The sequence below is a fragment of the Astatotilapia calliptera genome, chromosome 14 (genome assembly GCF_964374335.1).
Source record: "Astatotilapia calliptera chromosome 14, fAstCal68.1, whole genome shotgun sequence".
NCBI classification, from domain to species: domain Eukaryota; kingdom Metazoa; phylum Chordata; class Actinopteri; order Cichliformes; family Cichlidae; genus Astatotilapia; species Astatotilapia calliptera.
The window spans coordinates 4,400,045-4,413,936 of NC_137435.1; the positions used below are offsets into that span (position 1 = coordinate 4,400,045).

Here is a 13,892-nt window from a genome sequence, read left to right on the forward strand (position 1 = left end):
ACACACACACACACACACACACACACATACATACATACATACATACATATATATATATATATATATATATATATATATATATATATATATATATATATATATATATATATATATTCATATTCCACAATTCATTATTTAAGAACAGAATTCTTTATTTTGATGCACATGGCTCTTGCGGTCCTCCATAGAGAAAATGAGTCCAGTATTATAGAATGAAACCAAAAACACCCGCTGCTGCCTTTTGACGGTGCAAAACGTTTCGTCTATATTTTTGTGTTTGTTGGGGAGAAGACTTACAAACATACTGTACAGCACTTCAGAGTCACACTGCTAGTGATCAAAGATTTATGTGAAATTGACAAGCTGAACGAATTTTGTACTGTACAGGAGACACGGCACCAGATTGATTTGACAATGGTCTACAGCCAATCAGGATACAGAACACAATGCGTTGTTAACCCCCCCCCCCCCCCCCAAAAAAACCAAAACATGCAAAACTGCACACAAAAAAATCAGCGAAAGGTAAACCGCATTATAGCGAGGGACTACTGTACACAGGACAGAGACAATACGAAGTGGATTGTGCAGTAGGTATTAAATACCAGGTTCAAGTTATGGTCGGGATATTGTAGACACGACAGGACACTGTGTGGCTGCTGCGACCTAGCGCCCCGCCATATTTCTGTCTTTTTTGTGAAAAAAACTATTAATAGTTTAGAAAGGACTTTTACATATTCATAAATATTCAATGCTGTTTAGTAAAGCTGACATAATCTCACTTGTAATGGTTCAGATTGGACACTGTGACTGGCCGGTTCTGTGCTCCAGACCACATGTTTGATACCCCTGGACCCATGCAACGAAGTATAAAAAAAACTATGTGTTCACTCCTTTGGCCTGTGAAGAGTGAAAGCAGATATACGGCGTGATATCGAGCCAAATGCTTCAAAGTGTTCCTTGATGATGTGATAAAGAAGTGGCGTTCCTCCTCCAACCACAAACAGGAAGCTCATGAAGCGAGCAGTGTCAGTGCTTGTACGACACTCACCAGGAGACCTCTGAGCAGGATGGCTGCAGTCGCACAGCTCTGCTTCTCCCTGCTGTTCACTCTCATCAGCAACATTCATGCAGAAGAATTTATCGCCATAATTGAAGAAGGAGACTCTTTACAGTTCAAGCTCCCAGATCACAACAGCTCCTGCATCACCTCCAGACGTGTTGGTGAAGATACTCTGGTCCTGTGGAACATCTCTGACCCCTGGAACAGAAACTTCACAGTACATGAAGACCTGACAGGACGACGCTCATTTCCTGAGACATTTCATGGTTCTCCTTCATTTACTCTCAACAACCTGACCCACTCAGACTCTGGACTGTACCAAGATGTGTGCTGGACTCAGGGCAACATGACATATGAGAGAAACATCAGCCTGACTGTGTGTAAGACAGTAAGGGGGGAAGAATCTATCGCAAGTCTTGAAGACACTGAAGACGTACAATGTAAAGGAGCAGGTGAGAATCTGACGGTGCGTTGGATCAGACATGACAGTAAGTGGCAACAAGCCGAGCCGAGTAGTTTTGAAGACAGAACAATTTTGAAGGTGAATAAAGTCCAAGAAAGTTTCCTGGAGGCAAAAAACGCATCTCTTCTTCATGTCTTCAATGAACAACAAACTGTTTACATCTGCCTGTTGATGAACCAACAGCAGTGTGTGAGCACTTACTCTGTACGTTTGACCAAACAAACAAAGCTACGTTATGCTTCAGAGGGAGACACAGCTGTGCTGGAGTGTCCCTTCATGGACCCCATTCATGACCAGCCCCCAGTTTGGATGAAGGTAGCAATTTCCTACAATACTGATCAAGAAATTGGTCGAAACTTCTCGCTGGTACTTCCATCACTAATGTTAAATGATTCAGGTATCTACTACTGTGAAGGTGAAAAAGTAATACATGTGTACTGGCTTTTCGTGTGCCCTAAATTTGGTCCACCTGTAGTAAAGGTTTTCTCAGAGGGAGATGAAGTCACTATGAGATGTAAAGCTGGATTTCTATCCGTTTGGTTCATTAAGTCGATTCAAACAGAAGGTAAAATTGTGTACGATGATAAGTTCTGCAGTGACAATAGAATCACTTGTTCCCATGACAGCCTGATAATCTCTAATGTCTCACTGGAAGATGCAGGAGAGTATGCGTGTACAGGTTTTAAGTCAGAGGTGTGTGTGTCAGGAGAAAAATTTGTTCTGATCCACAGAGAGGCCTTTGGGGTTTACTCGACCTTCTACAAAGTCAGGTGGATACTGCTCAGCGGTCTGCAGGTGATGCTTTGTGTTGTTGTGGTCTGTGTGATACAGAAAACCAGGAGAGGAGAGCAGCTTTCAGCGCAGACACACACTTAATATGCTCATCAGCATTTATTATTATCATTCATGTATCTCTCAGAGTATCATTTTGAATATTCTTCTGTTTCTATCAGTGATCAGTTCGATCTATAATAAATGTTAGAAACCAGTTGTAAATGTATTCGTTCTTCACTCTGATGTGAATCATTATCATCTCTCTTGGAAAATGTATTTTGTTATTGTGTTTAAGAGCAGATTCATTGCAGCGCCATGTTTATCTGCACTATATTGTTTTCATTGTTGTGAATAAACATGATTGTCTGATACAGCAAACACTTCATAATATGGACTTGACTGCTTTGATTGTGTTTTTATATTCTCCATTTATGTCAGGAAACATTTCTGAAATAAAAATATCTAAATATAATTTAACAGGCTGAATGTTGATGCTCTTCTGTCAATGACTCCACGATGATTTTTAATTTTAATAAACACACAATCCACATATTTCAGTGCAGGATGTAGAGCAGAGTATATCAGTCAACTGGATCAGAGCTCCTAAACTTTGACTTCAAATGAATAATCAGCGTTTTGAACTTAACATGCAGCCAACACACTTTAACATGTAGAGTGAAACATATTATGGAAAAATGGAAGACGAGAGAAGCTGCACATGGTTATCATTTATTATTTTTATTCTATTTTTGTTTGTGGCAGAGTTTAAAGTTTAGGTTTTTTTTTTAATATTTCATTTTGATGAATTAAAAATGTTTTAATGAAAAACTATGAATTTAAAAGTCATGATATTAACAGCATGATGATGACAACAACTGCCATTACGATTATTACAGTTAATATTATTACTATTATTGCGTAGCACGTAGTATTCAATAATGTAATTTTATTTGATGAACATTAAAACTAAAAGTTACAATTTTACAAATAAATATTAATATGATGAGAAACATTAAGTGACAATGTGTGGTCCAGCTGCTCTGCACAGCGTCCAAGCAGGGGTTTCTTTTATTTACAACAACGGTCCCCAACCCCTAGGCCATGGACTGGCACCGGTCCGTAAATCATTTGGAACCAGACCGCGAGAGTTGAGGTCGGGTGTGAAATTGATGCTTTTCAGGGGTTTGAATAACTCTTCTTTTTTTGGCAGCAGTACTGGTTTTATTTTGTTGTATTTATCCTCGACACCTTAAAGGCTGGTCCATGAGAATATTGCATACATAAACCGGTCCATTGCACAAAAAAGGTTGGGGACGCTGATTTACAGGACTGACGGGACTCCAGGAAACACAAACAAAGTCAGTGTTAGAGCAGACAGTGCTCATCAGCAGACTAGCTATCTTTCCATCATCTGGATTCACTTACCCTAACGTTTGTAATCAGGATAAACTGTTTTTAGGACATCCTGATAATAATGAATTACAGCCTGGAAGTAATAAATGCGTGAACTAGTTTTTCAGCGTCACTCTGAGACAGGATATTTCTAACTTTAGAGATGTTGCGCAAATGGAATAAAGCAGTCTTACATATTTGTTTAATATGTGTGTTGAAGGACATGTCCTGGTCAAAAATGACTCCAAGGTTCCTCACAGCGTTACTGGAGGCCAAGGTAATGCCATCCAGAGTAAGAATCTGGTTAGAGACCATATTTCTACGATTTTCAGGGCCGAGTACAATAACCTCAGTTTTATCTGAATTAAGAAGCAGAAAGTTAGCGGCCATCCAGATCTTTATGTCTTTAAGACATTCCTGCAGTTTAACTAATTGGTGTGTGTTATCTGGCTTCATGGACAGATAGAGCTGGGTGTCATCTGCATGTGTAAATGTATGCTATGTCTTCTAATGATGCTGCCTAAGGGAAGCATGTATAGTGTAAACAGAATTGGTCCTAGCACTGAACCCTGTGGAACTCCATAATTAACCTCAGTGTGTGAAGAGGATTCTCCATTTACATGCACAAACTGGAGTCTATTAGATAGATATGATACAAACCACTGCAGCACAGTACCTGTAATGCCTACAGCATGTTCTAATCGCTCTAATAGGATATTATGGTCGACAGTATCGAATGCTGCACTGAGGTCTAGCAGGACAAGCACAGAGATGAGTCCACTGTCAGAGGCCATAAGAAGATCATTTGTAACCTTCACTAAAGCTGTTTCTGTGCTGTGCTGAGCTCTGAAACCTGACTGAAACTCTTCAAATAAACCATTCCTCTGCAGATGATCTGTTAGCTGTTTGACAACTCTTTCAAGGATGTTTGATATGAAAGGAAGGTTGGAGATTGGCCTATAATTAGCTAAGACTGCTGGGTCTAGAGATGGCTTTTTGAGTAAAGGTTTAACTACAGCCAGCTTGAAGGCCTGTGGTACATAGCCGATCATTAGAGATAGGTTGATTGAAGAATTAATTAATGGAAGGACTTCTTTGAGCAGTTTTGTAGGAATGGGGTCTAAAAGACACGTTGATGGTTTGGAGGAAGTAATTATTGAAGTTAACTCAGAAAGATCAATTGGAGAAAAAGAGTCTAACTTAACATCAGTGGTACTAAGAGTAGCTGTAGATAATATTACATCTGTGGGATGATTGTTGGTAATTTTTTCTCTAATGATAAAAATTTTATTTGTGAAGAAGTTCATGAAGTCATTACTAGTTAACGTTAAAGGGATGGTTGGCTCAACAGAGCTCTGACTTTTTGTCAGCCTGGCTACAGTGCTGAAGAGAAACCTGGGGTTGTTCTTATTTGCTTCAATCAGTGATGAATAGTAAGATGTTCTGGCTTTGCCGAGGGCTTTCTTATAAAGCAGCAAACTATTTCTCCAGGCTAAATGATGATCCTCTAAATTTGTGACACGCCATTTCCTCTCCAGATTACGAGTCATCTGCTTTAGGCTACGTGTTTGAGAATTATACCACGGAGTCAGGTACTTCTGATTAGAGACCTTAGTTTTCACAGGAGCTACAGTATCCAGAGTTGTACGTAGTGAGGAGGTGAAATTATTAACAAGATAATCGACCTCTGTTGGGGTAGCGTTCAGATAGCTGCTCTGCTCTGTGTTGGTACAGGGCATTGAAGATGATAACAGTGGGTGGATTATATTCTTAAACTTAGTTACAGCGCTTTCAGAACAACATCTACTTTGATAAAGTCTACTCTCCACTGCTGTGCAATCAATTATTGTAAATGTAAATGTTGTCAGGAAATGATCAGACAGGAGAGGGTTTTCAGGAAACACTGTAAAATGTTCAGTTTCTATGCCATATGTTAAAACAAGATCTAGAAAGTGATTAAAGTGGTGGGTGGGTTCTTTTACATTTTGAGAGAAGCCAATTGAGTCTAATAACAGATTAAATGCCATGTTGAGGCTGTCATTTTTAGCGTCTACATGGATGTTAAAATTACCCACAATAATTATTTTATCTGAGCTCAGAACTAAATTAGGTAAAAAGTCTGAGAAATCAGACAGAAACTCTGTGTAAGGCCCAGGTGGACGATAGATGATAACAAGTAAGACTGGTTTCTGAGTTTTACAGCTGGGGTGGACGAGGCTAAGCATCAGGCTTTCAAATGAATTAAAAGTCTGTCTTGGTCTTTGGTTGATTAATAGGCTGGTGTGAAAAATTGCTGCCACACCGCCCCCTCGGCCTGTGCTTCGTGATTTCTGGTAGTTAGAATGATTCGGGGGTGTTGATTCATTTAAACTAACATAATCATCCTGCTGCAACCAGGTTTCTGTAAGGCAGAGTAAATCAATTTGTTGATCAATTATTAAGTCATGTACTAACAGAGACTTGGAGGAGAGAGACCTAATATTTAATAATCCACATTTCACTGTTTTACTCTTTAGTTCAGATGTGGATACTGTATTGTTCTTTCTTTGTAATTGTTTATGTTTAAGTTGTTTGTTGCTGGTTTTTAGTTTGTTTTTTGTCTTTTTGGAAGCTGACACAGTCTCTATGGAGATGGGTTTTTGGGGGGGTAGCAGGAGGAGAGAAGCTGCAGAGAGGCATGTAAGACTGCAACTCTGCTTCCTGGTCCCAACTCTGGATAGTCATATTTTGGGGGGGTTTAATAAATTTGTCCATATTTCTAGAAATGAGAGCTGCTCCATCCAAAGTGGGATGGATGCCGTCTCTCCTAACAAGATCAGGTTTCCTCCAGAAGGTTTGCCAATTATCTATGAAGCCCACATCGTTTCTGGGACACCACTCAGACAGCCAGCAATTTAAGGAGAACATGCGGCTAAACATGTCACTCCTGGTCTGATTGGGGAGGGGACCAGAGAAAACTACAGAGTCCGACATTGTTTTGGCAAAGTTGCACACCGATTCAATATTGATTTTAGTGACCTCCGATTGGCGTAACCGGCTGTCATTACTGCCGACGTGAATTATGATCTTACTGAATTTACGTTTACCCTTAGCCAGCAGTTTTAAATTTCCTTCAATGTCGCCTGCTCTGGCCCCTGGAAGACAATTGACTATGGTTGCCGGTGTCTCTAGCTTCACATGTCTGAGAACAGAATCACCAATTACCAGAGTTTGACCCCCGGCGGGTGTGTCTCCGAGTGGGGAAAAACGGTTAGACACATGAACGGGTTGGTGGTGTACCTGGGGCTTCTGTTTAGGACTATGCTTCCTCCTCACTGTCACCCAGCCGCCCTCTTTCCCCAGCTGCTTGGGGTCTGCCGGGGAACAGCTAGCGGGGCCTACGCTATCTTCGGCTGCACCAGCTTCAGGGGCCTGGATAGCTATGGGTGAATGAAGGGTGCGAAGCCGAGTCTCCAATTCAGTAATCCTGGCCTCCAGCGCTGCAAATATGCTACATTTGTTACAGATATCATTATTGCTAAAGGAGGCCGAGGAGTAACTAAACATCTGACACAATGCGCAAGAAAGTGCAGGAGGGACAGGTGAAGTAGCCATGGTGCTAACGAGTCGGCTACGAGCTAAGCTAAGCTAGCGAAACAGTACAGAGACAGTGAGTGAATACTTTGGCTATAAATTAGGTAGTGAGTACACAGAAAGTGTGCTTCGGATGAAGCACGTGAAGATTATACTATGAAAAAGAATGTATTTAAAAGTTGTTAATTAAATTGCTAAGCAAATAAGCTACTCAGAAACACCACTGTGTTTGAGCAGGAACAGGGAGTGATACTCTACCGCAGAGCGAGCGAACACCAAGTGACAGCGCCACCAAGAGTCGATTATGTGGAGGAAAAGGAGCCGAGCCAGCCGGAGCGACGAACAGGTAGGCTAAAATAGCTCAAACAGTTAAGCTAGTGCAGCTCACTGAGAAGACGACGTAAGAGCACATTCAGCTGAAATAGCAGATGTTGAGGACAAGCGTTGCAAATCAATCCCTGGCAGAGATCGATCTGGTCCTGAGTGTGAATGTCCCTGTTCATTCAAATCTGAATCCAAATAATCGAAAATGTACCAGTGAGTAGCGGTAGCCAGGCGCGCCAGCGTTCACTCAAGCCGGAACCCAATTGATATTGATATGAGAGTGGTTAAAAGATATAGTAAGGCTGTTATAAAACCGTTTACGTACATCTGTAATTTATCATTTCAAACTGGTCGATTTCCAGACAGAATGAAAATAGCAAAAGTTATACCTCTATACAAATCTGGCAACAAACACCATTTCATAAACTACAGGCTTGATAAAAACAAATTATCATTAAATTTGAATAAAACTAAAATTATGTTATTTGGAAATAGTACTTTAAATACAATGCTAAGATTAAACTAAATGGTGTTGATATTGAAAGAGTCAGTGAAAATAAATTTCTGAATGAAAATAAATTATATTATATCAGAAATCTGTTCACTATTTTTATTACAGATTATATCAGTAAGGAAGCTGACTAAATGTTGACGGATAACTTATGGCAAAGGGGTGGGATTAAATAAGTGTGTACTTCTTCCCTCTCCCTTTCGACATATAAATGAATCAGAACAGAAGCAATATTGAAATGTATTAACTTTATTTTGTATAGTATTTTTTTCTCTAATTTTCTTTGCTAAATGCACCTGTATATTGTTTACATGATTGAAATAAATTAACAAACAGACCCAAATACAGGAGAAGGACGGCTGAGAGTGGAAAAAAAATCACAAAAATAAATACTGCCAGATTTTCAACTTCGGTCTACAAGAAAATAAGAAGATCATGGGATTAGCCTCGATTGCACTTTGGAACTATTGACGGGATGCGCTCCGTCCCTTGATGCATGTACACTTTCAATTTCTGGTTGGGCTGCTTGGGTGCAAAGTAAGTTTCATCATCAGATGATGAGCTTCATGTAAACATCTGCATGGAAACTGGATGCCTGGACTTCTCTGCTTACTTAGGCCAAACCAAACCCTGAATTATGTTGGAAAATATGTGATGCTTTATGAAGGATCACATAAGAAACAACATTTTTTATTTGGTTTTGAAACTAAAAAACTATTCAAAAAGTTTTAATTACAGGGAGTGCAGAATTATTAGGCAAGTTGTATTTTTGAGGAATAATTTTATTATTGAACAACAACCATGTTCTCAATGAACCCAAAAAACTCATTAATATCAAAGCTGAATGTTTTTGGAAGTAGTTTTTAGTTTGTTTTTAGTTTTAGCTATTTTAGGGGGATATCTGTGTGTGCAGGTGACTATTACTGTGCATAATTATTAGGCAACTCAACAAAAAACAAATATATACCCATTTCAATGATTTATTTTTACCAGTGAAACCAATATAACATCTCCACATTCACAAATATACATTTCTGACATTCAAAAACAAAACAAAAACAAATCAGCGACCAATATAGCCACCTTTCTTTGCAAGGACACTCAAAAGCCTGCCATCCATGGATTCTGTCAGTGTTTTGATCTGTTCACCATCAACATTGCGTGCAGCAGCAACCACAGCCTCCCAGACACTGTTCAGAGAGGTGTACTGTTTTCCCTCCTTGTAAATCTCACATTTGATGATGGACCACAGGTTCTCAATGGGGTTCAGATCAGGTGAACAAGGAGGCCATGTCATTAGTTTGTCTTCTTTTATACCCTTTCTTGCCAGCCACGCTGTGGAGTACTTGGACGCGTGTGATGGAGCATTGTCCTGCATGAAGATCATGTTTTTCTTGAAGGATGCAGACTTCTTCCTGTACCACTGCTTGAAGAAGGTGTCTTCCAGAAACTGGCAGTAGGACTGGGAGTTGAGCTTGACTCCATCCTCAACCCGAAAAGGCCCCACAAGCTCATCTTTGATGATACCAGCCCAAACCAGTACTCCACCTCCACCTTGCTGGCGTCTGAGTCGGACTGGAGCTCTCTGCCCTTTACCAATCCAGCCACGGGCCCATCCATCTGGCCCATCAAGACTCACTCTCATTTCATCAGTCCATAAAACTTTAGAAAAATCAGTCGTGAGATATTTCTTGGCCCAGTCTTGACGTTTCAGCTTGTGTGTCTTGTTCAGTGGTGGTCGTCTTTCAGCCTTTCTTACCTTGGCCATGTCTCTGAGTATTGCACACCTTGTGCTTTTGGGCACTCCAGTGATGTTGCAGCTCTGAAATATGGCCAAACTGGTGGCAAGTGGCATCTTGGCAGCTGCACGCTTGACTTTTCTCAGTTCATGGGCAGTTATTTTGCGCCTTGGTTTTTCCACACGCTTCTTACGACCCTGTTGACTATTTTGAATGAAACGCTTGATTGTTCGATGATCACGCTTCAGAAGCTTTGCAATTTTGAGACTGCTGCATCCCTCTGCAAGATATCTCTGTTAGGGTCCCTGGGTCGTTGACCCAGTGTTTTGTGTTTTTGGTTCTTTGATTTTGTTATTTCATTATATTCTAGCTTTGCTTTATGGGTTTTAGGATCATTCTTAGTTTAGGTTCTCTGGGTGGGGTTTGTTTAGAGTTTTAGTGTTCTGGTTTTCTGTCTGTGTTCCATAGTTGCTGTCTCTCCTGTCTGCTGTATCCCCACATCCAGTCAGTGTCTATGTCTGCCCTGGTCCCACGTCTTTGTTCCCTTTGTTATAGTGCCTGCCTGTGAGTCTGTATTATGTTTCCTGTTTTACTTTGAAAGTCCATGTCTGATGTTAATGTGTCTGGTTTGGCTTCCCCTTGTCTCGTTAGGCCTGATTTGCCCCAGCTGTGTTTCCCTCCTGTTACCCATTCCCTGATTGCTCCCTCTGTGTATTTAAGCCCCGTGTTTCTTTGTGTCTGTGTCGTGAGCTACTCTCATTTATGCTGTGTGTTCCGTTTGCCTGGTCATGTAAGTTTATTTGGATTTTGGATTTCTATTACATTTTGCCACTTTTTGCCATCAAGCAATAACAGCTGAGTTTTGAGCCACTTTCCGCCTCCGAGTGTCTGCACTTTGGGTCCTTCTACTTCCACTCCTACCTGCACACAGCCTTAACCTGACAATCTCACAATTTTTGACTTTTCTGAGCCTGTCAAGTCCTTCTTTTGACCCATTTTGCGAAAGGAAAGGACTTTGCCTAACAATTATGCACACCTGATATAGGGTGTTGATGTCATTAGACCACACCCCTTCTCATTACAGAGATGCACATCACCTAATATGCTTAACTCATTCACTGCCAGCCATTTTCAAATCAGGTAACTCCCCACTGCCAGGGTTTTTGAGCATTTTTACTCATTTTTGAAGAGCCACAGAAAACTGTGTGTTATGATCATATAAACGCTGAACCTACCAAAATGAAGAACAGACTCTCTTCTTTCATCCAAAAAAAAAGCTTGTTTCTACCATTTTCCATTCTTTAGTAATCAGCTGTAGAAGAGAGGTGGGTTCCACCAAAAATGCCTGTTTTGACCAAAAAAAGGGAGAAAACGGGCTTTTTGTGAAAAATACATTTCAAGCAGAAAAGTGCCTTTGACACTAATATTTCTTGCTTTGTGACACCTCTAACATATAAAATAGTTCTTCACTTCTATAAAACAGAAATAACACTGAGAAAGGTTATGTTTTATCAAAACAATTTATTTACAAATATATGAAAAAATAAAATTCACTGACAAGCTGCCCGAGGTTGTATTCTGGCCCCTCCCATTGAAAAACGTAATTGACGTCTATAGACGTCAATGGCAGTCAACGTAAGTTTTTCAATTGACGTCTATAGACGTCAATGGCAGTGAATGAGTTAATTGGTAGTAGGCTTTCGAGCCTATACAGCTTGGAGTAAGACAACATGCATGAAGAGGATGATGTGGACAAAATACTCATTTGCCTAATAATTCTGCACTCCCTGTAGTTTAAAAAGGACTTTTACATTTTTATAAATATTCATGGCTGTGTGGTAAAGCTGACATTATCTCACTTGTAATGGTTCAGATTGGACACTGTGACTGGCCGGTTCTGTGCTCCAGACCACATGTTTGATACCCCTGGACCCATGCAACGAAGTATAAAAAAAACGTGTCCACACTTTGACCTGTGAAGAGTGAAAGCAGATATACGGCGTGATATCGAGCCAAATGCTTCAAAGTGTTCCTTGATGATGTGATAAAGAAGTGGCGTTCCTCCTCCAACCACAAACAGGAAGCTCATGAAGCGAGCAGTGTCAGTGCTTGTACGACACTCACCAGGAGACCTCTGAGCAGGATGGCTGCAGTCGCACAGCTCTGCTTCTCCCTGCTGTTCACTCTCATCAGCAACATTCATGCAGAAGAATTTATCGCCATAAGAGAAGAAGGAGACTCTTTACAGTTCAAGCTCCCAGATCAAAACAGCTCCTGCATCACCTCCAGACGTGTTGGTGAAGATACTCTGGTCCTGTGGAACATCTCTGACCCCTGGAACAGAAACTTCACAGTACATGAAGACCTGACAGGACGACTCTCATTTCCTGAGACATTTCATGGTTCTCCTTCATTTACTCTCAACAACCTGACCCACTCAGACTCTGGACTGTACCGAGATGTGTGCTGGACTCAGGGCAGCGTAACATATGAGAGAAACATCAGCCTGACTGTGTGTAAGACAGTAAAGGGGGAAGAATCTATCATAGCTTCTGATTCTACTGTAGACGTACAATGTAAAGGAGCAGGTGAGAATCTGACGGTGCGTTGGATCAGACATTATGGGGAGTGGCAACAACAAGCCGGGCTGAGTAGTTTCGAAGACAGAATTTTGAAGGTGAATAAAGTCCAAGAAAGTTTCCTGCAGGTGACAAACGCATCACTTCTTCATGTCAACACACAACCAACGTCTTACATCTGCCTGTTGATGAACCAACAGCAGTGTGTGAGCACTTACTCTGTACGTTTGACCAAACATACAAAGCTACGTTATGCTTCAGAGGGAGACACAGCTGTGCTGGAGTGTCCCTTCATGGACCCCATTCATGACCAGCCCCCAGTTTGGTGGATGGATGCAGTTCCCGACATTATTGATCAAGAACTTGGTCAAAACTTCTCGCTGGTACTTCCATCACTAATGTTAAATGATTCAGGTATCTACAGCTGTGTAGGTGAAAAAGTAATGCACGCGTACTGGCTTTTGGTGTGCCCTAAATTTGGTCCACCTGCAGTAAAGGTTTTCTCAGAGGGAGATGAAGTCACTATGAGATGCTCTGATGATTGGGAAAAAAGTACTTCGGGCTTTATGTTCATTAAGTTGATCCAAACAGAAGGCAAAATTGTGTACGATATTGACTTCTGCAGTGACAATAGAATCACTTGTTCCGATGACAGCTTGATAATCTCTAATGTCTCACTGGAAGATGCAGGAGAGTATGTGTGTACAGGTTTTAAGTCAGAGTATGAGTGTGTGTCAGCAGAAACATTTGTTCTGATCTACAGAGAGCCCTTTGGGGTTTACTCGACCTTCTACAGAGTCAGGTGGATACTGCTCAGCGGTCTGCAGGTGATGCTTTGTGTTGTTGTGGTCTGTGTGATACAGAAAACCAGGAGAGGAGAGCAGCTTTCAGCTCAGACACACACTTAATATGCTTATAATAATAATAATAATAATAATAATAATACATAGAAGTGATTAAATCCAAACAAAAATATTATTGTAGATATGAATCTGTGACCTGAGTGGACGGTTCAGTCTCTTATGTGATTATATATTTTAAACATTTAGCCTTTTTCTATCTTTTGACTTAATTCTTCTATATTTCTGCTCATATTTCAGTTATAGTGATTTTGTGCTTTTTGTTTTATGTGATTTGATGTTTATCCATATCTCATTCATGTATCTCTCAGAGTATCATTTTGAATATTCTTCTGTTTCTATCAGTGATCAGTTCGATCTATAAGAAATGTTAGAAACCAGTTGTAAATGTATTCGTTCTTCACGCTGATGTGAATCATTATCATCTCTCTTGGAAAATGTATTTTGTTATTGTGTTTAAGAGCAGATTCATTACAGCACCATGTTTATCTGCACTATATTGTTTTCATTGTTGTGAATAAACATGATTGTCTGATACAGCAAACACTTCATAATATGGACTTTACTGCTTTGATTGTGATTTTATATTCTCCATTTTTATTAGGAATCATTTCTGA

At 40.4% G+C, this 13,892-nt stretch overlaps 1 protein-coding gene across 1 annotated transcript in view; it reads left to right on the plus strand.

Annotated features, from left to right (window-relative positions):
• The first annotated feature begins 995 nt into the window (after positions 1–995).
• The window catches only part of LOC145420005 (uncharacterized), a 108,723-nt gene continuing 95,826 nt past the window's right edge, over positions 996–13,892 (plus strand). The window contains exon 1 of the mRNA XM_080288677.1: positions 996–1,838. Within this exon, the coding sequence (XP_080144803.1) occupies positions 1,068–1,838 (771 nt within the window). The 5' untranslated portion in view covers positions 996–1,067. The remainder of the gene's footprint in view (positions 1,839–13,892) is intronic.